We start from the raw sequence: 24,864 nt of genomic DNA, 5'->3' as shown, positions 1-24,864 counted from the left end.
TGTTGGTTATTTATTTTTAGCATTAAAATTGATCCCAGGGTCTCATGCATGATAGCTAAGGGTTCTACGACCAAGCTACAGCCCCAGTTTAAACATTTCCAGATATAGCAAATTTGTTCTGAAAACAAAAAGGAATAACCAATTGCTACCTCAAAATTCACTTTCAAATACACAGCATGGCAAATCAGTTTTAAAAAATTCCAGGCTGAGCAAGTAGGCTCATACCTTTAATCCCAACACACAGGAGGCAGAAGCAGGCAGTTAGTTCTCTGTGATTTCAAGGCCAGCAAAAGTCACACAGAAAGACTCATCTCAAAAGAAAGAGGGTGGAGTGGAAGGGGCCTGGAGCAGATGGCTCAGCAGTTAAGAGCCTTGCCACTGTTCCAGAGGACCTGAGTTCTGTTTACAGCACCCACGTCAGGCAACTCACAGTAACCTTTAAGTCCAGCTCTAGACACACCATTTGGCCTTCGAAGGCACTAGCACATTGGTTTCATACATTCACACATACATACAAATGAAAAGAAAAATATGTATGTAGATATATAGAATATACAAAAAAATACATACATACACACTCACAATTTCTTTTTACTTTTCTTTTCTTCTTCTTTTTTTTTTTGAGGTAGGGTTTCTCTGTAGCCTTGGAGCCTGTCCTGGAACTAATTCTTGTAGACCAGTCTGGCCTCGAACTCACAGAGATCCGCCTGCCTCAGCCTCCCGAGTGCTGGGATTAAAGGCGTACACCACCACCATCCAGATACACACACACTCTTTAAATTGTTTTTATGTGGGGTATTCTGTTTGCATGTAAGTACACTTAAAATTTTAAATTTATACACAGGTACGCTGTGGAAGTATGTCATATATGTGCAGGAGAGAGTGTTGGATCTCCTGGAACTCGAAATACAGGTGGTTGTGCTAGGAATCAAACTGAGCCATTTCTCCAGTTCCAAGATTAATTTGCTTCCTTCTCTTTTGGTTTTATGAGACAGGGCCTTACTATGTAGTCTAGGTTGGCCTAAACTTAAAACTGTTCTGCCTCAGTCTCCCAGGCCCTGAGATGAGAAGTGAATCAAATCTGCCCTAAATGTGTTGTGGTTTTTTTTTTGAGACAAAGCGCCATGTATACCAGACTAATTTTAGCCTCAATTACATGATCTGCTGTGATATACATCCCTAGCATATACACATACACACACACACACACACACACACACACACACACACACACACACAATAAACAGAAATTTTTGTTGTTGCTTAATAGTCAATTGGAATGTTAGGAATGGCGGTGTGTGCATGTAAATTGCAACAGCCAGCATCCAGGTAGCAGAGGCAGGAGAATCCAGAGACCATGGGCATTCTTGACTACACAGCAAGTTTGTAGCCTGTGTGACCTTGTGACAAGGGGGGGGCAGCTAGGGGAGCAATTTGCTCAGTGGTAGACTACTTTAATTGAAAAAAAAGTTTAATTTGACTTCCAATGAAATATATAGCAAATTTGTGAAATGTTCAATATTTACTTATAGACAGGGCTTCATTATGTAGCCATGGCTGAACGAGAGCTAATTATGTAGATCAGGCTGGCCTCAAACTCACAGCTATCTGCCTGCCTTTGCTTCCTAGGTGCTGGGATTAAAGGCATGCACTACCATGCCCAGCCTGAAGTGTTGAATTATTTTAGGATAATAATTAGAGAATGAGAAGGCAAAAAAGAAATCAACCATTTATGATAATAAAAAAACCCAGTTTATCACAAATGGATCGATAAAAATATCCTAAAATGTGTATGTAAATTACAGCACTATTTCCTTCTTCCTCTGCTTTACTTACATTCATGTTTTAACTATAGTCCTTACTTGCATATATCTGTAGAGTCCTGAGTTCCTAAAGCATATAATGAAGACCCAATTCTATTGTAATCATCAGCAGCACCTACGGAGAAAGGTTTAAGAATTAAAAATCAAGTTTTAATAATATATTAACTTGTTGATTTAAAAATACTTATTATGTATCTGCAAAATGTAATATAAGATACCCAGTAAAGAAAATAATGATACAAGCAACTGTAACGCAGTGTGACGGATAAATCAGACATGTAAGACCTGTTTTAGGAGGAGGATGTAATGTTGTGTAACGGAGAAGACTACGGAAACAAAGAATGAACTGAAGTGATCAGGATGAACAGACCTTTACCAGGCGAAGAGCGGACACACAGGTGTCTGGGAAGGTCACAGGCACAAGGGGAACAGCACACCCAGTCAGAGCAGGTGGGACTCAGTACCATTAGAGACAAAGGCAAGTGGATGAAGCGAAGACAGAAAAACTGGAAATATTTTGGAAGTCAAGGTCTTGCAAACCAAAAGAGTTTGTGTTTCTGGGATAGATATCACTAAATATTTAAGTCATAAGGTGGCAAAATCAACCTAAAAAGAATTTTGGAGCTCCTTCACCCCGTTCCCCCCCACCTGCTACCTACAGTCTAAAAGGGGAAAGGCAGAAAAGGCACAGTGACAACCAAGAAACTGCTGCAAGAATCTGGTCATAGATACTGGCAAGCTGTAGGTCACTGAGGAGGTCCGACAGGTAGGAATTATGAACAACAGACTTGACATACACAGGGACACAAATGATAGCCCCTTTGTTGGGAATATTATTTTAAGGTGTGGGGCTTTTATTTATGTTGCATTTGTTTAACTCGGTGAAGCTGTGATTCTTTGCCTGTCTCGAATATCTGTGGTCTAATAAAGATCTGAACAGTCAATAGTAAGGCAGGAGCAAGGATAGGTAGGGCTGGCAGGCAGAGAGAGAATGTATAGGAGAAAACTGCAGGAAGGGGTTTGGAGAAGTAGCCGGAGAAGGAGGAGGACATCAGGGGCCAGCTATCCAGCTACACAGCAATCCACCAGTAAGATTTACAGAAGTAAGAGAATTGGAAAGCACAGTAAAAGGTAGACGGGATACTCTAAGAAAAGCGGGCAAGAAACAAGCCAAAATAAGGCCGAATGTTTATAACTAAGAATAAGACTCCGTATGTGATTCATTTGGGAACTGGGTAGCAGGATACCCAAAGAGTCAAAAGAGTAAAACACCACACAACACTCCTTTATTCAGATGCTACTGGGCAAAGGCATCAACTTCACACGAGTCTCAGGATTTACCCACAGGCAGCTCACTTACTGGGGGAGGACCTCAGTAAGTACTTCTTTTAGTTCAGAATGAAAGGAATATAGTGCAATGTGCAATAATCCTTAAAATCTTGGGTCACTTGTCTTAGCAGCCTGTTGTAGAAATGAATAATACCCACATCATAATTTATGTGGATTAAATGAGTTATTAAATATTACAAAGTATCTGGACTATAAATTACATGCTATATAAGAACACAGTACAAAGTAGTTACCATACACTAGCTACCTAATATACATGTCTGGAAATAGAGTAGCAGTATTTTCACCAGTATCTGTCTGTCTCTCTTTTGGTTTTTCTTTTTTTCCGAGACAAGGTTTCTCTTTAAAAACTTATAAACTTTCCTATTATTGGAATGTTTGTGATGTGTGTGTTTGAGTATGGGTACAGGCAGGCTATAGCACAAGTGTGCAGGCCAGAGGGCAACTTTGTGGAGTCAACTCTCTTTTTCTTTATGTGAATTCTAGGAACTGAACTGAAGTCATCATGCTTGTACAACAAACATCTTTCTTTACCCACTGAGCCATCCTATCTCTCTTGAAATGGAATTACAAGTATATACCAACAAAACCAGAAGACATATCATAAAAGGATCTTGGGGGCAGCTGAGGTAGGAGACTCACAAGTTCAAGACCAGACCGAATCAAAGCATGTGTTGGGGGCCAGGATTGTAGCTCAACTGGGTGTGTTTAGCTTCGCATCCACAAAATATGAGTTTGCTGAGTGTCACAGACCACAATTTAAGAACCACTATTCCAAATTCAGATTTTTAAAAAACTATAAGAAATGATAGTTGGTGGTGGCACATCTTTTATCCCAGCATTTGGGAAGCAGAGGCAGGTAGATCTCCGGGAGTTCAAGGTCAGCCTGGTTTTTCACAAAGCAAGTTCCAGGACAGCCAGGACTGTTATACAGAGAAATCCTGTTTTGAAAAAACAAAACAAAAACTGTAACATGTCTGCTCAAAATTATATCCACTAAAATGTAAGTGTGTGTGTGTGGATGAGGATGGTTACTCAGTGGTTAACTGGGTAACTTAACTAGGTGGATTAGAGCATCTGTTGTTCTTGTAGAGGACATGGGTTTGGTTCCCAGCACCCACGTGGTGGCTCACAACCACCTGTAACTCCAGCTCCAGAGGATCTGATGCCATCTTTCTGGTCTCTATTGTGCACACACAGATGCTGACACATACACACAAATACACTTAAAACAAATCTTTTCATTTGTTTGCTTTTTCAAGACAGGGTATCTCTATAAAGCTCTGGCTGTCCTGGAACTCACTCTGCAGACCAGGCTGGCCTCAAATTCAGAGGATCTGCCTGCCCTGTCTTCAGAGCACTGGGATTAAAGACATGTGCCACCAAGTTCAACAAAACAAACAAATCTTTAAAAAAAGTTTTACCACAGAAGTCTTACTTTTGTGAGATCTTGTCATCCTGTCAGATTTGGCAGATGCATCCTTAACTCGGTTATGATATTCTAAAAGGAATGTTCGTTCATGCTCAAAGAAGTCATCTACGTCCTGCAGGATGAGGAAAGAGCTAGCTTTACACACATGCATGCGCTAATGGAATAGGATACCCTGTCATCATTACAGAAACTTCACCAGGAAAGTACAGCTATCTCTAGCACCCAGGCCCTCCACTGACCTCATCCACACAGAAGACTAACAGACAAGCCTGTGGTCTACAGCTGAAGGTTGGAGCGTCCTGTGTGCTTGTCCTGAAACAGGCACTGCCTGTGCTCTGCTGCTACAAACACTGCCAGGAGCGAGCAAATGGCTTCTGAGTTAAAGGGAGAAACATTCTGGTAATGTTTCTGGTAATGAAAAACCTACTTTTCCTGGTTTATTATGCATTTCAGGGGCCGCCTGGCCTAACTAACTGCTTAGATGAACTCAGCCACACGAGCCACTTGGGAGCAATGATATAATTAAACTCCATTTTCAATCTTTTTTTTAATTTTAAACACTTATTATTTTTATTTTATATGTATTAGTGTTTTGCTTTAATGTATGTCTACATACTACCTGAGTACCCAGAGCCCATAGGACATAAGAATGGTGTTTGATTCCCCGGAACTGAACACACTGATACTGGGGATCCAACCTAGGTCCTCTGGAAGAGTTGTCAGTGGTCTTAACCTCTGAACGAACCATTTCTCCAGCCCTCAATCTCTTGAAAGTAAGCTAGAAATACATTTTTAATTTTTTTAATTTATTTAATTTTAAGCACACTGGTTAATTTAGTGTTAGATTCCTGATCCAAACTGAGTTACAGACAGTTGTGAGCTGCCATATGGGTACTGGGAGTGTTTGAACCCAGGTCCTCTAGAAAGGTAGCCAGTGCTCTTAACCGTTGAATCATCTCTCCAGCCCCCATTTTAAATTTTTAAAAATTCGCTAAGAGTGCTTTCTAGCAACTGCTCTTTAAAAGTGTTACTGACAGCCACACGATGGTGGTGTGCATGCCTTTAACCCCAGCACTCGGGAGGCAGAGGCAGGCGGATCTCTGAGAGTTGGAGGCCAGCCTGGTCTACAAGAGCTAGTTCCAGGACATGCTCCAAAGCTACAGAGAAACCTTGTCTTGAAAAACCACAAAAAAAGAAAGTGTTACTGACATAATTTAGAATTTACAGCATGGATTCTGAGCAGCAAAATCTGCACTAAAAAAGTGTATTTAATCATCACTTCAAATGTGTCTGTTTTTTAACCATAAAAATTAGGAACAAGGGGCTGGAGAGATGGCTCAGCGGTTAAGAGCACTGACCGTTCTTCCAAAGGTCCTGAGTTCAATTCCCAGCAACCACATGGTGGCTCACACCCATCTGTAATGAGGTCTGGCGCCCTCTTCTGGCCTTCAGGCATACACACAGACAAAATATTGTATACATAATAAATAAATAAATATTTTTTTTAAAAAATTAGGAACAAATATATCTAATGCAGACTGCAATCAAAATTACACATTGTCAATAGAGAGCACATGGCACCTGGATAGTCAACACAAGCCCAGCGTGGAAGTCAGACAGTGCACACAAGCTTCCCTGCAGGCATGGGAGCAGTAACAACGAAAACAGGAGCACTATTCACTCACCTTTCTTAATATTTGCTGATATTATAATGTTTACTGAAAAAATTTACCAAAGGAAATTCTCATACCATTTAAAAAGAAATCAAGGAAAAAAAGTCACTACTTAGTATCTGACTATTAAAATATTTTCACATTATTTTATTCCATCTTTCCCACAATCCTGAGAGCCAAGTGATATTACTTCATTTTGAAGATGGAAAAACAGTTTTACCCAAGATCATGTCTTTATCTGAAGACACTACCAAAACCTCAGCTGAGAGCTGACTAAATCCAATCCCGAGTCTGCCCCAACATTTGCAAGCAAGAGCAAGCACTCAGAGGCAGCCCACCCGCAGCTGAAGACCCCATGCACCTGTGGTTCAACAGTCCACCCTACAGGCACTGCCCCTCAGCCCTCTCTTCTGCCCAGCTGTCTCACAGTCTGACCGGGCAGCCAGGTGTGCAGCACACATCTTTAATCCTGGAATTCAAGAACCACAGGCAGGTGCCTCTCAGTTCCGGGCCAACCAGGGCCACACAGTGAAACCAAAACAGAAAGTATGTACTTCCAACTAGCGCTGCTAAATTTCACCTTTACTCCGGAAACAATGACTCCATCCGCTGATTTAACCATGTTTTTAAAGAAATCCTCAAGCTTTTCTTTTTTATTTTTTCCTCGAACACTTAACTGGAAAAAAAAAAGAGAGAAGGAGAATTGAAGTTAGCATTTCTGGAAACTTCAAACAGCAATAATTCTTTTATTCTTAGACCTTTAAATAGAAATTTTGTTTTGTTTTGTTTTTCAAGACAGGGTTTCTCTGTAGCTTTGGAGCCTATCCTGGAACTAGCTCTTGTAGCCCAGGCTGGCCTCAAATTTACAGAGATCCACCTGCCTCTGCCTCCCAAGTGCTGAGATTAAAGGCGCGTGCCACCACCACCCAGCTTAAATAGAAATCTTAAAGGACGTCAATTTCTAAACTTAGGAGCTCCTCCCCCACTTTGGGTTTTCTTGAGACAGGGTTTCTCTGGGCAGCCTTGGCTGTTTGGGAACTTGCTCTGTAGACCAGGCTGATGCTAAACTCATTCAGAGCTCTGCCCGTGAGTGCTAGTATTAAAGGCATGCTCTACCGCCTGGCAAAAGCAGCAATCTCGTGTATATCTGTAGGAGCGTCAACCATGGTGGCACACAGCTGGCACTCGGGAGGGAACAGGAGGTCAAGGTCATTCTCAGCCGCACAGCAAGTTTGAGTGCAGGCTGGATTACACAAGACTGCTTTTTCTTTTAAATTTTAAAGTAAATAAAAGAGGAAATTGGTAGAAATAAAATGCTCAAATGTCACTCTCCAGGATTTTCAGATGGAAAAGGCCAACTTAATTTTACAAGACCATCTGATCTTGTTGCAAACAGCTCTCTCACCTTTCTGTTAGACATTGTTATATTCTGCACATACCCCAACACTCAGGAGGTGGAGGCAGCAGGCAGATGTCTGTGAGTTCAAGGCCAGCCTGGTCAACATAGAGAATTCCAGGACAGCCAGGACTACACAGAGAAACCCTGTCTCAAAACAGCAATAAAATCCCCACCGAAAATAAATAACCCAAACAAAATAAATAAGTAAAATTTTAGTCCATAATTAAAAATATGTTTAATTCCTCCAAACATAAGAAATGTAGCGGAGTAAGTACGTGCATCATCATGATGCTGTAATAGCTCTACAATACACTAGGCAAATTCTTTACTCCCCCTTACTCTGAACAGGATCTTTAGTCTTGTGTTGTGCGGGTCAGCAACTTAAAAGTACAAGGGAAATAAAAGATAACTTGGAACAGCATGAAAGATTACCAGGAGGAAACTAACAAAACTCCCAATATCAAACATGAGAAGTCCTCTTGAGTTGTTGGCCAGGGCTGTCCAAGAGATTCCCAAAGCATACAGTCTATTGCAGCTGCTCTTGGCTATATCCTACCCCCAGAGGTGGCAGCATGCTAAAGATAGCTAAAGATAGCATGCTCTTCCACAAACAGGGCCAGTCTAGAAAGTGAGTTCCAGGACAGTCAGAACTACACAGAGAAACCCTGTCTTAAAAAAAAAAAAAATCAACTAATTATTTTAAAAAATGGGCTAGAGAGATAGAGGTGGCTTAGCAGGCTCACAATAAAAAACATAAACAAACAAAACCCCAGAACTCAGACAGGTGTGGTAGCACATAACTTTAATCCTAGCACTGGCCAGATCTCTTGTGAGTTCAAGGCCATCTTGGTCTATATAATGAGTTCTAGAACAGTCAGAGCTGTAGACAGTCTACATGGAAAGGCTATCTCAAAAAAGGAAAAAAAACTGAACTGTAGCCAGGCATGATGCTCTGGGAGGCAGGTAGGAAGATCTGTCTGCTCTACAGAGCAAGTTCCAGGACAGCCAGGGTTACTTTAGGAACCTGTCTGGAACAAAGCGAAGAGCTGTGTAAACTCTGTCATCCAGGGTTGCACAGTTTGAAGCCAATCTAGGATACTTGGGCCTCGGTCTCACAGAAACAAACAAAAGTTAATTTCGGGCTTTCGGATTACGGAAGTTTAATTTGTAACTGATTTAGCTGAGCCACTCAAGCTCTTTGCTTCACCACTAAAAATGTGGCACTTGAAAAACCAAAGCCTTTGGACCCGTGAGATGGCCCTGCCCCTTCTAGGCCTATGAAGCGTGGTGCAGGCTGTCAAGCCCAAGGCCTAGCTCATGTTGGCTAGTGCTACTTCTGCCCTTTCAAACTCCAGAAAGAATAACAAACAGCAACAACTGCCATCACTGGTTTCATTAATTTGACACTTACATCTTGATTATATTCCAAAAAGACGTGGAAATTTAAATCTTTTCTCAAAATAGGATGTGCTGCCACACGACACAGGAACACCTCGTGCATTGCAACCGTCTTCTTGAAAATTGCCAGATATTCACTAGAAACAACATAAAATTAAAAGTGAACAATGGCATCAACAAGAAGTCATTCCAGTAATTATTCTCCGGAGCATTCTAAATGTAAACCAGGAAGGCAGAGACATAATTCATATCAACAGAGCTTTTAGTTAAACAGTTTAGTAAAAATGAAAAACTCATTTCTGAAACAGCCTCATGCTATTTTAGTATTTATGTATCTAAATGTTAAGATCAAGTCTTACAAACTTTTCTATTATGCAAGTTGATGTTAGGTCACTACTGGGGTATGTGTTCTTTTAGCTCTAGAAAAATTATTTGATACAACCTCAATAACTCAAATTTTATGTAATTATCACCTTAAGACAAAAATCTCTATCATATTTTCAGTGCTAATAATTATTTTTGTATTGTAACCTAAGTATGTGAGAAAGACCAACCACAGAGTAACTATTTATATTGAAGAAATGGCAACCATATAGCAGCACGCAACAGATGTACGTGTATGTGTGAGTGTGGGGGAACCAACAAGGAAAAATCTTAATATTCTTGCTTTAACTTCGTGCATGAAGCATAAGCTTTACATATCAGCACACCAGCAGGCTGTGTTGAGAGCAGTTTGATCTCTGTGAGGGTAGCCATTCAGTGAAGACAAAAAAGAAGGGTGCAGAGTATGGAGGTAGCAGTGGGACAAACCCAAGGCTCTCTGTTATCCAACCCCTAACCAGACCACAGAAGAACCACAATCAGGGCCACTGAAAACCAGGGCCTTCAGAATCATGTGCTCTGCTAATTCCCAGCTCTCAGTCTTCTAAACATGAATTCCATCAGTCTATGAGACTGCTGCAGCAGCAGAACGGACAGAACTTTAACATGCCCCTTTACACATTAACAAAGACCTAGCTTCTGCATTTATCTTTTCACATTAACTTCTTAGCATTTTGAAAAGGAATTTAGTAGCATGTGAACAGATGCTTGAAAAAATAAAATAAAATAAATAAAAATAAAATAAAAAGAGTAAAGAAAATGCACAAGGGAAAAATGGCCAGCAAAAGAGAAATGGAGGTGACAACACAAGAAGATTTTCTCCCTTGGACAACTCCAGACACTGACGAGGGCCGTGAGTGTTCTTTCCCTCACGTGGCTTGCTATCACTTCTTTCCTCCTTTAACTGTATGCATGCATGCACACACGCACGCACCCGTGTGTGGGGTAGGAGAACAACAGTGAAGAGTCAGTCAGTTCTCTCTTTCCGCCCTGTGTGAGCTCTGGGGACTCCAGTGCTCTGCCTGCGGCTACCCCATTCCCAGCAGTGTCACAGTGCATCTCTGATCTAGAGTTTCCCTTCTTTTGGTTTTTGTTTGTTGAGACAGGGTTTCTCTGTGAAGCCCTGGTTGTCCTGAAACTCACCCTGTAGACCAGGCTGACCTTGAACTCAGATTTACCACTGCCTGTCTACTTTCCCTTTCTTTATGAATAAAGTTTTCTTGCTACTTTGAAAAAGTAAAATTAAAAACCAAAAAAGATCCAGAAACCTAATAGGTATTTTTGTTGCAAGCAGCTGGATGGGCGCTCTGAGATCACATATCAGATTGATGCTGACATCGTAAGAACTAAAATAATTGGGGGCTGGAGAGATGGCTCACAGGTTAAGAGTACTGACTGTTCTTCCAGAGGTCCTGAGTTCAATTCCCAACAACCACATGGTGGCTCACAACCATCTGTAATGAGATCTGGTGCCCTCTTCTGGCCTGCAGGCATACATGGAGGCTGAACACTGTGTACATAATAAATAAATCTTTTAAAAAATTGTAAAAATAAATTAAAATAATTTTCATAACTCCCAAAAGTAGAAAGTTCCAAGTTTAATAAAAGAGGAGGCAAGTCGTGCGGTGGTGGCACACGCCTTTAAATTCAGCACTTGGGAGGCAGAGGAAGGCAGAGTTCTTGGAGTGAGGCCAGCCTGGTCTACACAGCAAGTTCCAAGACAGAAAGTCAGAGTTGTTACATAGAGACTCTGTCCTGAAAAAAACAAAAAAGAAAAAAGTTATGTTCCCTTCCTAATATTCTAATAAGGTTTCAGATCCCTCATTTTTTCAATTTACAGAGTCTATTTAAATAATTTAAAATTCTGACAGTGACAGGAGACAACTGTCTGATCATTTAACATAGGTGTATGACTTAACCTGGATATTTCAGTCAGTACAGTGAAATGGTTAAAAGAATGGATATCAGAGAGCTCAGAAAAGGCATTACAGCAAAGCTAACGCAACTAACAAAAGCCCATCACATACGCTTCCAGCTCCTGCTTCATCTTGGTGAACTCCTCCTTTGTCATCGATCCTTCCCCTTCTCCAAGCTTCTGCAGTTTTTCCCGTGAAGCATCAAAGTCAGGTCTTGGTGGTGCTGGTGGGATCTACAATACACCAAAAAGCTACCTGTAAGAAACTATTTCTCTAACACTGTTTTAGGTGTACACACGCACACATGCCCAAGCATGTGCAGTGGTCAGAGAAGACCCTGCAGGACTCGGTTCTCCCCTCCCACCATGTGGGACCCAGGGATCAAACTCAGGTTTTCAGGGCTTGGTAGCAGACATGACTAAACCTAGTAAGCCATTGACAGCCCTAAGTGATGTCTTTTAGCACTGAACCACACTATTTGAAGGTGGTGGTTCCTGTACTCGGGAGGCTGAAGTAGAATGGCTGCAAATTTGAGACTAACCTGCCCTACCTAATACTTCTGAGGACAGCCTTGATTACAAAGTGAAACCCTGCCTCAAACAACAGAAACACTGACTGGGCAGTGGTGGTGCACACCGTTAATCCCAGTACTAGGGAGGCAGAGGCAAGTAGATTTCTCTGAGTTTGAGGCCAGCCTGGTCTACAAGAGCTAGTTCCAGGAAGCAACAAAACTACCGAGAAACCCTGTCTTCAAAATAAAAAAATAAATAAAAGCACAATACTGAATTGATAATGCCAAAGTATAACAAACGAATTGAGAACTAGAAATACCAAAATTGAGATTAGGAAACTTTGTAAAACTAGTTTTACAAATCAAGATCTGTGGGTTCCTTTATATCAAGGAAGAAATATAGCATAACACTGTTTCACTAGTAGTAGCACTGGGTGGCCTACAACTTAAAGCAAACCCTCTCACCTCACCCCTCCAAGTGCCCAGCTCCCCTAATACTGTTTTATTTTGGCATCAGGATAGTCCTTGAGTGGAGATACCGCCCAGGGATAAAGCACTGCAGAGCAAAGCCTGGTGGGTTCAATTTTTATCCCACGTACACTCCAGACACAGTGGCACACATCTGTAATCCCATGTATATGCTCCACACACAAACATGTACACACACACACACACACACACAAACACTAAAATTTTAAAATTTAGGACAGGTCAGGTGGTAGCAGAGCACGCCTTTAATTCTAGCACTCAGGAGGCAGAGGCAGGAGGATCTCTGTGAGTTTGAGGCCAGCCTGGTCTACAGGGTGAGTTCCAGGACAGGCTCCAAAGCTACAGAGAGAAACTCTGCATTGGAAAACAACAACAACAACAACAACAAAAAATAAACCAACCAACCAAATAAATAAATAAATGAATAAATTAGACAGTTCTAGTCAGGTGTAGACCTGGTGCACAACTTTAACCCCAGAACTCAAAGACACTAAGGCAGGCAGATCTCTGGGTTTTCAAGGTTACCTTGGTCTACATAGAGAGTTAAAGGTCAGCGACAACTACATAGTGCTGGGAAACAGAGGCAGGCTGGATGGATCTCTGTAAATTCAAGGCCAGTCTGCTCTTCAGAGTTCCAGGACAGTTAAGGCTATCACACAGAAAAACCCTGTCTTGAGAAACTAATAAATAAACAAACAAAACAGGAGGTTCTCAAGCCAGGAGTAAAGGACCATATAATCCCGTATTGGGCAGTTGAGGCATGAGGCAACCATGAGCATCTCAGTAAGAACCGATCTCAAAATAAAATAAAAATGAGCTGTGGGGCTGGCAGGACGGCTCCGAGGATAATGGCAATGAACAGAAAGCCTGATTACCTAAGTATTTTCTACGGAACCCACATGGTGGAAGAAGAAAACTTACTCCTACAAGCTGTCTTCTGAATTATGGGTATGCTCATACACAAACAATAAACATAGAGTTTAACACAGGCCAGCCAGGGCTGCATAATGAAGCCCTGTTTCAAAAAAGGGAAAGAAAAGGACAAAAGGGTAAGATGTTGTAGTGATTAACAAATTGCATGAAATTTTTTTTCAACTAAAAAAACAAAACAGCAGCAACACACATCTATGAGCCAGCACAAGACAGAGGAAGCAAGATCATTCTAAGGCCAGTTCCAGCACCATATGGAGATCCAGGCCGGCCTGGATCACAGTAACACCTCAGCTCACACACACACACACACACACACACACACACACGCACACACGCACAAATATTAAAAACAAGGAAATAGCCAATCATAGTACACACCAAAAATAAAATTAAACAGGTAGTTCTCAAGTATATAACCAATCTTGGCAGGCTGAGGCATGAGGACAACAAATCAAAGGGTAGAAAAGAGGAACAGAGCTCAAAGCCAGGATTCTCGACACAGCAAACCCAACCCAGCTTTGGTCATATGAGATTTTGACTCAAAAGACAGTGTTTGCGCTGCCCTGGGAAGCAGACAGTGGTTTTTTGTTTGTTTTTTGGTTTTGAGACAGGGTTTCCCTGACTGTCCTGGAACTCACTCTGCAGACCAGGCTGGCCCCGCACACATGGCAGATCAGTGTCTTCTTGTTCAGTCCTCAGAGAAGCTGAAGGAAACAAATAGAGACCACACCTGGCCAATGCACAGAGACACCCGATCCGAACATGGGATGCTTATCAAATCCGTCCTCTCAGGACCCAGGGAACTGCACGGAAGAGGAGACTGGGAGACTGAAGAGCCAGGGGAGATGGATGACATCAAGGAAACAAGGCCCGCACAGGTCCGAGCCAGATGGGGTCCCAGTGGTGAGAGGAGGAAGTAGACAAGAACTCCCACCCTAACCCAGAAGCTACCTCTAATAGATGACCTCTTGGAAAGGAAACAGTTTTTCCCAATGGTCTCATTAGGTATACACACCACACTTAGTGCAGGCCTAAGTGCAGCAGTAGAGGACAACACAAGAGGAACTCAAGGGTATCGCTAGAGATTTGTGTGTGTGTGTGTGTGTGTTATAATGTTTTGTCTGGGCATTTTTAAAATTGGTCTTTTGGGGCTGGAGAGATGATGGCTCAGTGGTTAAGAGCATTGCCTGCTCTTCCAAAGGTCCTGAGTTCAATTCTCGGCAACCACATGGTGGCTCACAACCACCTGTAATGAGGTCTGGTGCCCTCTTCTGACCTGCAGACATACACATAGACAGAATATTGTATACATAATAAATAAATAAATATTAAAAATAAATAAATAAATTGGTCTTCTGCTTATACGGTTTCCAGTTCGTGTGTGTCCATGTCTGTGTGTGTTTCTCATGCCTTACCTCCTTCATTTGTTGTTTTACTTGCCTGTTTGTTTTTTAAAGAGAAAGAGAAAGAAGGTTTGAGGCTGGATGGGTGAGAAGGTAGAGAGGATCTGGGAGATAATGGGAACCTATGATTAGAATAGACTGCAGGAAAAAAATCCATTTTCGGTTTTAAAAAACCCCAAATAAAAAGATATTCATTAAACTTTTAAATGAACAAAACTGATGTGCATTCTTTTTTTTTAAATATTTATTTATTATGTATACAATATTCTGTCTGTGTGTATGTCTGCAGGCCAGAAGAGGGCACCAGACCTCATTACAGATGGTTGTGAGCCACCATGTGGTTGCTGGGAATTGAACTCAGGACCTTTGGAAGAGCAGGCAATGCTCTTAACCACTGAGCCATCTCTCCAGCCCCCCTGATGTGCATTCTTGTTTTGCCTGTATGTCTGCACACCATATGTGTGCCTTCTGCTGCCCACAGAGGCCAGAAGAAGGCATTGTATCCCTGATAATTGTGAGCTGCCCTGTGGGTGCTGGGAACTGAACTTGGATCTTCTGCAAGAGCAGCAAGGGCTCCAAACTGCTGAATCATCTGTCCAGACCCCTAAATAAAAAGCATTTAAAGATAAAAATTGCTATGAGAAAAGGGACAAGGTCAGAGAGCAGCGGGTTCAGCAAATACTGAGCAGCTGATACAGCAGGCACAATGGTGAACAAGGGTATATAAAAATAAGACAGTCTTAATTGATGAGGAATATTTAGCTTAATTGATAAAGTAGAAAAAAAATGCATTATCACAAAGAAAGACAGAGGGGGAAAAGAGCCTTTGGTCAGTCCCCAAACCTGAGCTGCAGAAAAACATGATTCAAGGAGGTGCTGGCCTCATGATAGAGACACAGGCAGCCCATGATGGGCCCAGGGAAATCATAAATTTCAGGACTGAATGTGCCCAACAACAGTTGAGGAAGAATAGCCACTTACTTTTGATTCAAGACAGGATTTCTATGTGTAGCTTTGGGGCCTGTCCTGGAACGCGCTCTGTAGACCAGGTTGGCCTCGAACTCAAAAAGATCCACCTGCCTCTGCCTCCCAAGTGCTGGGATTAAAGGTGTGTGCTGCCACCACCTGGCGGTCTGATTACATCTTAAGGAGCCTTCCAACCTCTAAGTTTCTGTCCACTTAAGCATCCAAAAACAAGTACAGTAGCATTCCTCAATTAATTACCTACTCCAATACTAATTATCCTGTTTAGAAGGGCTCATGCCTATAACCCTAGCACGAGGCAGAATCAAGACTGTTGCAGGTTCAAGGTCAGCCTAGAGAATGCAGTTAAGTTTCAGACCAGCAAGAACACAGACAACATGGCAAGACTCTAATTTGAATAAACAAAAAAGAATTCAAGGTTAAGCAAAAAAGGTATAACATTTTCAAAGTAAGACAAGACAACTCAGGATAAAAGGTGGTAAGCCAGTGCCTAGAAACTGACATTTTTACAAATCACATCAGTTAACTAAAAATGTTAAACAAAACCACATGAGTTTCTAAAATGTTCTTAGACAATGAAAACTTGGACTGAAGAGATGGCTAGCAGTAAAGATGGAGTTCTTGTGGAGGAGCCAAGATCAGGCCCTGATACTGGTAGGTGGCTCATAACCACCTCTAACTCCAGCTCCAAGGGCATCTGATGCCCCTGGCCTCCACAGGCACCTGTGCTGACTTGCACACAGACACACATATACATAATTTAAAAAAGAGCTGGAGAGATGGCTCAGCAATTTGGTGCTCTTCCACAGGACCCTAGCTTGGTTCCTAGTAAACATGTTAGGCAGCTCATCAATTTTGTGTAACTCCAATTTGACAGTGTCTCTCCTGGCCCGTGTGGACACCCCCCCCCACACACACCTATATGCATGCACATTAAAAAAAAAGAAAGAAAAATCTTAAGAAAATGAAACAAATACTCACAATGTAACCTGCATAGTCTTCATTTTCAACGAAGGAATCATGAAGCCAGATAAATTCCTCATGTTGTCGAACAACCGAAAACTCATTTTGTTTAAAATTTGGCAATGAGCTCTGCAAAGACAGCAATTTTCTTGAATAAAAGTAAAATTATCCTTGGATCTTGTACTGTTATCATCACTTAGAAGTTATACTATTAGCTGGGTGTTTTCACTCAGAAGTCAAAAAGCAGAGGAAGGCAGATCTCTGAAAGTTGAGGCCAGCTTGGTCTACGCAGGGAGTTCCAGGCCAGCTAGAGTTACATAGTGAGATAGATGGACAGACAGGCAGGCAGACAGACCAACAGACAGACACACACAAACCTAGAAATTACATGTATATCTAGGTTCTGTGTTAATTCCTGAAATCATAAGTAACTTCTCCAGTCTGGTCTGCACAGCCAGTTTCCAGAGGCAGAACTACTTATCTCAAAAAAAAAAAAAAAAAAGGAACTTCCCTGTTTGTTTGTTAAAACAGCAGTCAATTTAAGTCAAAATTTACGTTCCAACCGATATATTCCACAAGAAACAGCATTTCTAAAGGAACATCACACACGCCCACTTTACCTTCGTGTGAACAGTGAACTTGACCTTATCCCTTTCACTAAGAGCATCCGAAATGTCCACTTGCAGAGCAGCATCACTTTGGAGGTCGACATTTATTGCTTTAAGCTAAAACAGAGAAAGCACATTGTAAAGAAAGTTTGTCTCAAGCCGGGCGGTGGTGGCGCAGGCCTTTAATCCCAGTACCTGGGAGGCAGAGGCAGGTGGATCTCAGTGACTACAGAGCTAGTTCCAGGACAGACCCCAAAGCTACAGAGAAACCCTGTCTCGAAAAACCAAATAAATAAAATGTAAAAAAAGTCTCTATTTTATGTGTATGTGCCTGAGCGTACATGTATGCGTCATGTGCACGAAGGAGTCCACAAGGCTCAAAGAGGACGGAGGATCCCCTTGGAACTGAACGAGGGTCCTGCACAAGAGCAGTAAGTGGTCTTAACCGATGAGCTGTCTTTCCAGTCCCATTTTCTCTTTTTTAAAAGACAGACACATTGGCCTCAAACTTGTGATCCTTCTGTCTTCTCCTTCTGAGGGCTGGAATTAAAGGTATGCATCACCAAACCTGGCAAACAATAAAATAACACAAGGCCAAAACAGAAAGATCAGGCCATGAACTCTCCTGTAGTCCCCACACAAGGAGACTGAGGCAGAATCATAAATACAAGACCAGTTTGGATTCCATACCTAGATCCATCGTAACCTCCACCATCAAAAATGTAAGGAACCTTTCTACTTTTTGGCTTGTTTTTAAACTCATGTCCAAGCTACTTTTAAAATAATTACTGTATCAGGTTGGCCAACGGCTCCTAAAAGTAGCTCTATCCAAACCTGCAAGCTCTGAATGGGCCGTATGTGGCCAAGAGGCCTTTGCAGATGTGATTCAACTGAGAGTTCTGAGATGAGATTATCCTGGCTCATCTAGGTATACCTTAAATCTATAAGGACAACAACCCAACGTGGTGGGCCCAGCACTCTGGAGGCAGAAGCGGGTGGAGCTCTGAAGTTAGAGGCAGGCTGATTTACAAATCAAGTTTCAAGTCACCATGGCTATACACTTTTGAGATATTGTAAACAGGACTAACCAGTTCGGCGGAGAGAGGGCAGCGTGACTGCAAACAGAGCACTGCAGCCACCAGCAAGGACTGCTGGCTGCTACTTCCAAGAAGAAAGGGAAATGACCCTACAGGACTCTGGAGGGACGATACCTGGGTTAATGTTAATTTATTTATTTTATTTGTTTCTATTTTATCTATGAGTGCTCTGCATGTTTACCTGCAGGCCAGAAGAGGGCACCACAAACGGCTGTGAGCCACCATGTGGATGCTGGGAATTGAACTCAGGTCCTCTGGAAGAGCAGCCAGGGCTATTAACCACTGAGCCATCCCTCCAGTCCCTAATGCTGATTTCTAACTTCCAGAATTATGAGAATAAACTGTTGTTTAATCCATTTGTGGTAATTTGTTGCAACACCCAGAGCAGACTAGTATATCAATCATATAGTTTTTGGAATAACTTTACATTTCTCTATTTTACATTTTTTGGTTTTTGTTTTTTTTTTTAACCTGCGGGCATACACAAAACTGTGGGTGAGTGGGGCGGAGTGGGGTAGGGTGTCAGGGTTGATCCCTGAACATAGTAAGCAAGTGCTCCACTACTGAGCTACATCCCCAGCTCACATTTCTTCATCTGTCCAGTCTCCATTGCCTAGATTCCCAAACACAACTGATAAAAACCAAACTGACACCAGGTGTGAAGAACATCCCACAGACAAAGGTACAACAGCAGGGAGTTTAAGGGCAGCTTAGGTTACATACTGAGCAATGGGCCAGCCTGAGCGCCAATACAGGACCCTGTTCCAGAAAACAGATTACTCCGATTCTTTCACTTCCCCTTTCTATACTAAATACAATGCTCTTTCCCTATCACACAATGAACACTTTTATATAGTTCAGTGATTCCCAGTCTTCCTAATGCTGTAACCCTTTAATACAGTTTCTCATGCTGTGGTGATCCCCAACCATAAAATTATTTCTTTGCTGCTGTTATAAATCATAACGTAAATATGTGTTTTCTGATGGTCTTAGGCAACCTGTGAAAGAACTGTTCAACTCCCAAAAGGGTCTCAACCCACAGATTGAGAAATACTGATTTAGTCTATGATTCAAATTTTTAGATACAGTTTACATATAATATGCAAGTCTTAAAATTAATTTGAGGGGCTAGAGAGATGGCTAAGAGGTTAAGAGCACTGGTTATTCTTCCAGAGGTCCTGAGTTCAATTCCCATCAACCACATAGTGGCTCATAACCACCTGTAATGAAATCTGGTACCATTTCCTGGTATACAGGCAGAACACTGTATACACAGTAAATAAATAAATCCATTAAAAAAATAATTTGAAGTCTTAACAAACAACATATTACAAAACGTCAAACTGGGATAATGAACATTTCTATTACTTCCAGAGTGTCCCTTTGTGTCTCTTTAACAAATTTAACTTTCTCCTTTTCATTCTTGTGTGTGGCTTGTGCCTATGTAGGGAATGCTTGTGCCGTGACATTGTGTCAATGTCAAGTTTCATCCTCTCACTCTTCACTATGTTTTGTTTTCCTGAGATAAGGTATCACTGTATAACCCTGGATACACTGGAACTTGCAATCCAGATCAGGCTGGCCTCTCCCTCCCAAGAGCTAGGATTAAAGCAGCTCATAATTTTTGAGATAGAATCTCTCACCAAACCTGAAGCTGGCAGCCTGGATGGTCAACCACCTCCTGGGATCCGCCTGTGTCCAGCTCCCCGGTACTTAGTCACAAACATACACTGCCATGCCAAACATGTTTTTTCAGCAGGCTCTGAAGATCTGAACTGAGATCCTCGTGCTAGTGCAGCCAACAGTCACATGGTGGGTCATCCCCCAGCCCCAGTTCTTGACTTCCTAAGGTTTCTGTTACTTCTTTTTTTCATAACTTATTAAAGCATTATATATTTTACTAATGCCTTAACAGTTATTAATTCAATCTACCATGTTTATTTCACTCTTTTAAAAGCAGAGTTCATTACCCATTCCAAAAATAAAACCTAGTTCTAGAGTTGATCTTAGAAAGTACATACCAGTTGGGTGGTGGTGTGCGCCTTTGACCCCAGGACTTGAAAGGCAGAGGCAGATGAATCTGACTGAGTCCAAGGCCAGCCTGGTCCAGGGCTACATAGAGAAACCCAGACTTGAAAAACTAAAGGCTGGGGGTGGGGGCAGGTGGAGTACGAAGCAATCTCCAGTGCTGAAACTGTTTTCAGCACTTCTTGACACAAAGAGAACCCCCTGACTTCTTTCACGTATATTTCACGTATTAAATATCACCCAGAGTGTTCCATCTAATTCTTCCTGTAATTGGTTTTTACATTCACCTACACCTCAATAATTACTTCCCAGTTCCTGAGCACACAGAAAAGCAGTCATAAAGGATTATTTTGCTTGACAGTAAGTTGCACTTCACATATATAAGACTTTTTTCTTTTTCTTTTGGCTTTTCAAGACAGGGTTTCTCTGTAGCTTTGGGGCCTGTCTTGGAACTAGTTCTTGCAGACTAGGCTGGCCTCAAACTCAGAGATCCACCTGCTTCTGCCTCCCAAGTGCTGAGATTAAATGCGTGCACCACCACTGCCCAGCAAGACTTGTTTCTTTTTCCAATTCCTGTTAATAATAACCAAGATAAATAACATAAAAGCCAGTCTCTACAATGAAATTCCCTGCTTCCTTACCTCAATCTATTATAAAGTGAAATCCCTCCCACATCAGCACAAAGTTTCACTGAAAGTCAATTTGCTAAATCGCTTCAGTGCATTTTTCCCCCTGGTTTTTGAGACAGGGTTTCTCTGTGCAGCCCTGGCTGTTCTGGAACTCACTACGTAGATCATGCTGGCCAACTCAGTCTCTGCCTCACAAGTGCTGGAATTAAAGACATGCACGACCACCACCTGGTATTCAGTGCCTTTTGTTGTTGTTGTTGTTGTTTGAGACAGGGTTTCTTTCTTTTTTTTAGTTGTTTTTATTGAGCTACATGCTGTTCTCCACCCGACTCCCTTCCTCTCCCCTCCCCTTCTACCCTCTCCCAAGGTCCCCATGCTCCCAATTTACTCAGGAGACCTTGAGACAGGGTTTCTCTGTAGCTTTTAGACCTGTCCTGGAACTCTCTCTATAAACCTGGCTGGCCTCAAGCTCAGAGATTTACCTGTCCTGCCTCCGTGTGTCACCACTGCCCAGCTTCAGTGCATATTTTTATAATTTAACATACTAAAATTGGTCTTCCAGTTAACGACAAAACTACATTTTAACTATTTTTTTGTATTACGCTGAAAAAAATTTCAATCACCTTCACTTAGACTTCATAAAACATTCTACTGTAAATTTGATGTTAATTACATAAATTATACAGATTTCTCGGGTACTCTTTTTCCATTCCGGGGGTGGGGAGCTAAGGTTTTATTAAGGGAAACACTTAATGCAGACAACCTGTGATCATCAACATTTAATTAAACTTTTGCAATTAGTGAGTTCAGTTTGAAGAACTTCCTAATTAGACTTTAACTGGTTTAATCTTTATTTGGACCAATAAACTCTGTACCTTTTTTTAAGAGACTGAATAGGTTAAATATTTTGTGTTGCTGTTCATAAGAAAGACAAGGACACAAAATGTGTATTAAGCAACAAAAATATAGTATCATTAAAGTAATTTAAAGGCAGGGAGGTGGCACACACCTTTAAGTCAAGCACTGGAGGCAGAGCCAGGCAGATCTCTGAGAATTCCAGCCTGGTCTACATAGCAAGCTCTGCCTCAAAAAATACATACAAATAAATAAATAATATAAAAATCGGAGAGATGGCTCAGGCACTTAACTTACTGTTAAGAACTTACTGTTCTTCTAGAGGACAGAGGACAGGAATTTGATTTATAGCACATGGTGGCCCACAACCAGTGATAACTCCAGTTCCAGAGTTGACTTTCAAGGGTATCTGCACTGCAGACACTTGCACAAGCACAAGCGTGCACACACACACACACACACACACACACACACAGCTTATAATACTAATGATGATAATCATTTAAAGACCCTAAGTCAAGTGTAGTGGTGCACACAAACAGTTTCAGTTCTTAGGAGGTGGAGTCTGAGCAGCAGAAGCTCAAGGTTGTCCTTTGTCTATAGAGGAAACTAAGACCAGTCTGTGCTATGCGTGACCCTGCTTTGAGGCAGGACACAAAAAGAAAAAAGATGATGACCAGTTGCTGGTTGGTTAATTCTCCACTTCTAACTGCTCAGACAAAAAGACACTCACAGGCTGCTGAGATGGCTGAGTGGGTAGAGGTGCTTGTGTCCAGTCTGATGACCCAAGTCTGTCTGATCCCTGGAACCCACATAGAGGAAGGAGGACTTTCAGCAAGTTATCACACACGTGTGCACGTGCACACAAAATAACACGAGCCTGAGGACCTGTTCCTGGAGCCCACGTAAAGGTAGAAAAAGAGTCAACTTCAAGTTGTCCTCTGACCTCCACACTTCCAGTAACAATAAGTCTTAAAATTTTTAAAAGAGTAAATATTTCCAAGGTGAAATTAAGTTGGCCTCAGTGACTATTCTGATATGAGGATGAAATATAGGTATGATTCAGAGGTTCTTTGCACAACTGGAAAATGATTCCACTAAGATAAGGAACACAGAGGAGCAGGAGGACTGAGTCCAGAAGACACAGTCACTCCACCTAAAGTCATTTTTTAGAATTAAAACCACATGCTAAGAGCCACCACTCAGACATGCACTGTACATCAAAACAACGTGCACCCGTTCAAACGGCTTGCTTGTTTATTACTGTGTGACTCCTCATTTCTCCACATGTGGCTTCTGAAGCGAGGGTGGAAGTGGGGGGGCTGGGATATAAAGCTCAGCCAACAGTTTCCAATACTGTCAAGCTTTGTTTTGTTTTTTAACTTTTTGGGGGTATGGAAGCACACTGATAAGGTCTCACTCTAGCCCAAGCTGACCTCAAATTGGTCATCCTTCTGTCTCAGTTCTCCCAAGAGCATGGCTTATAGGTGTGTATCACCATATCCAGCTTATACTATTTTATTCTTTTTAGTTGCCATAAAACGTTTTCTTCAAGTCATAAAAGCCTGTCCTGATAAAAATACCATAATGACCTGGGAGTAGAGGCCTATGCCTTTAATCCCAGCACACGAGAGATAGAAACAAAGGGATTTCTGTGAGTTCGAATCCAGCCTGGTCTACATAGTGAGTTCCTGGACAGCTAGGGCTGATATACAGAGAAATACTATCTCAAAAAACAAACAAACAAAAAAAGGCAACAAAAAATTTAAATAAAAATACCATGATGAAAATCTATGTCTGCTTAAAATACTGGCTTTAGTTTTCCCTACTTTTTCCTCTGCATGTCTGTTATTTCTGGATCTCTGATGTCTCTTTTTGCAACAAGGATCAAACATTCACTTTAGACCTCTCTCTAAGACTCCTCTTCAAAAGCTTCATGTCGTGGTGCTCACAGGTAGTCCCAGTACTTGGGAGGAGGAAGCAGGAAAACCAGGATTTGGGGGGCTACATAGGGACCTATCTGAAAGACAACACAAAGAGACAGGGGGTGAGGGAGGAGGAGGGGCTGCTGCAGTGGGTCAGTGGGTAATGGAGCCAAGCCTGCATCCTCATGTGGTGAAAGGCTGTTCTTTCCCCCACACGCGCATCCCACACACAAAACAAAGTATGAAATAAAAAAGACATTCCCTTTTTTAAAAGCTGAGCAAAATGACCTACATCAGTGGTTCTCAACCTTCCTAATGCTGCGACCCTTTAATATAGCTCCTCATACTGTGGTGACCCCAACCATAAAATTATTTTGTAACAATGGGGCAGTGGTGGTGGTGCACGCCTTTAATCCCAGCACTCGGGAGGCAGAGGCAGATGGATCTCTGTGAGTTCAAGGCCAGACTGGTCTACAGAGCGAGTTCTGGGGCAGGCTCCAAAGAAAAACAGAGAAACCCCGTTTCAAAAAAATAAAAAAAAATCATAGTTACTTCATAACCATATCTTTGCTACTGATATGAATCGTAATACAAATGTCTGTTTTCCAAAGGTCTTAGGCGACACCCTATGAAAGGATCATTTGATTCCCAAAGGGGTCACCACCCACAGGCAGAGAACCGCTAAAGTCTGAAAACCTGCAGTGCCTTAGAACCTGAATACTGGCATCTATTTCTCCAGGATAGACTGACACAGGGACACTTAAACAGGCCAGAACTTTCTGTCCCTAAAATGGGCAAACAGCAAACTAAATGTGCAACAGCAATCAAACTTCAGTGAACAGGAGAAACTTCTCAGGTGCTAGTGTGCCAGTGTTGAAAAAGCGGCGTTGGGAGTCGGCCAGCCTGTGTCCAATCCCAGGGCCCCACAGTCCAGTGCAGAACCAACTCTTGATGGTTGCCTTCAGACCTCTGCACATGTAATAAAGATAAAAACCTTTAAAAACTGGGCTGGAGGGATAGATGAGTGCTTCAGAGAGCTTGTTGCTCTTCCAGAGGATCCAAGGTTG

The 24,864-nt window shown here is 41.9% G+C and overlaps 1 protein-coding gene across 2 annotated transcripts in view; it reads right to left on the bottom strand.

The window, feature by feature from the left end:
- Snx6 (sorting nexin 6) overlaps nucleotides 1-24,864 on the bottom strand; it is a 42,874-nt gene that overhangs the window by 6,783 nt on the left and 11,227 nt on the right. For both annotated transcript variants that reach the window (XM_085697636.2, XM_085697637.2), the window contains exons 3-9: nucleotides 17,276-17,380; nucleotides 16,674-16,784; nucleotides 11,484-11,605; nucleotides 9,089-9,212; nucleotides 6,859-6,954; nucleotides 4,612-4,717; nucleotides 1,863-1,938 (exon numbers count right to left, since the gene is read on the bottom strand). In XM_085697636.2, the coding sequence (XP_085553762.1) occupies nucleotides 1,863-1,938; nucleotides 4,612-4,717; nucleotides 6,859-6,954; nucleotides 9,089-9,212; nucleotides 11,484-11,605; nucleotides 16,674-16,784; nucleotides 17,276-17,380 (740 nt within the window). The remainder of the gene's footprint in view (nucleotides 1-1,862; nucleotides 1,939-4,611; nucleotides 4,718-6,858; nucleotides 6,955-9,088; nucleotides 9,213-11,483; nucleotides 11,606-16,673; nucleotides 16,785-17,275; nucleotides 17,381-24,864) is intronic.

The sequence above is a fragment of the Myodes glareolus genome, chromosome 11 (assembly GCF_982192425.1).
Source record: "Myodes glareolus chromosome 11, mMyoGla1.1, whole genome shotgun sequence".
Classification (NCBI taxonomy): Eukaryota; Metazoa; Chordata; class Mammalia; order Rodentia; family Cricetidae; genus Myodes; species Myodes glareolus.
Note: the sequence above shows the minus strand (reverse complement) of the source record. Positions and strands in the feature narration are given on the sequence as shown.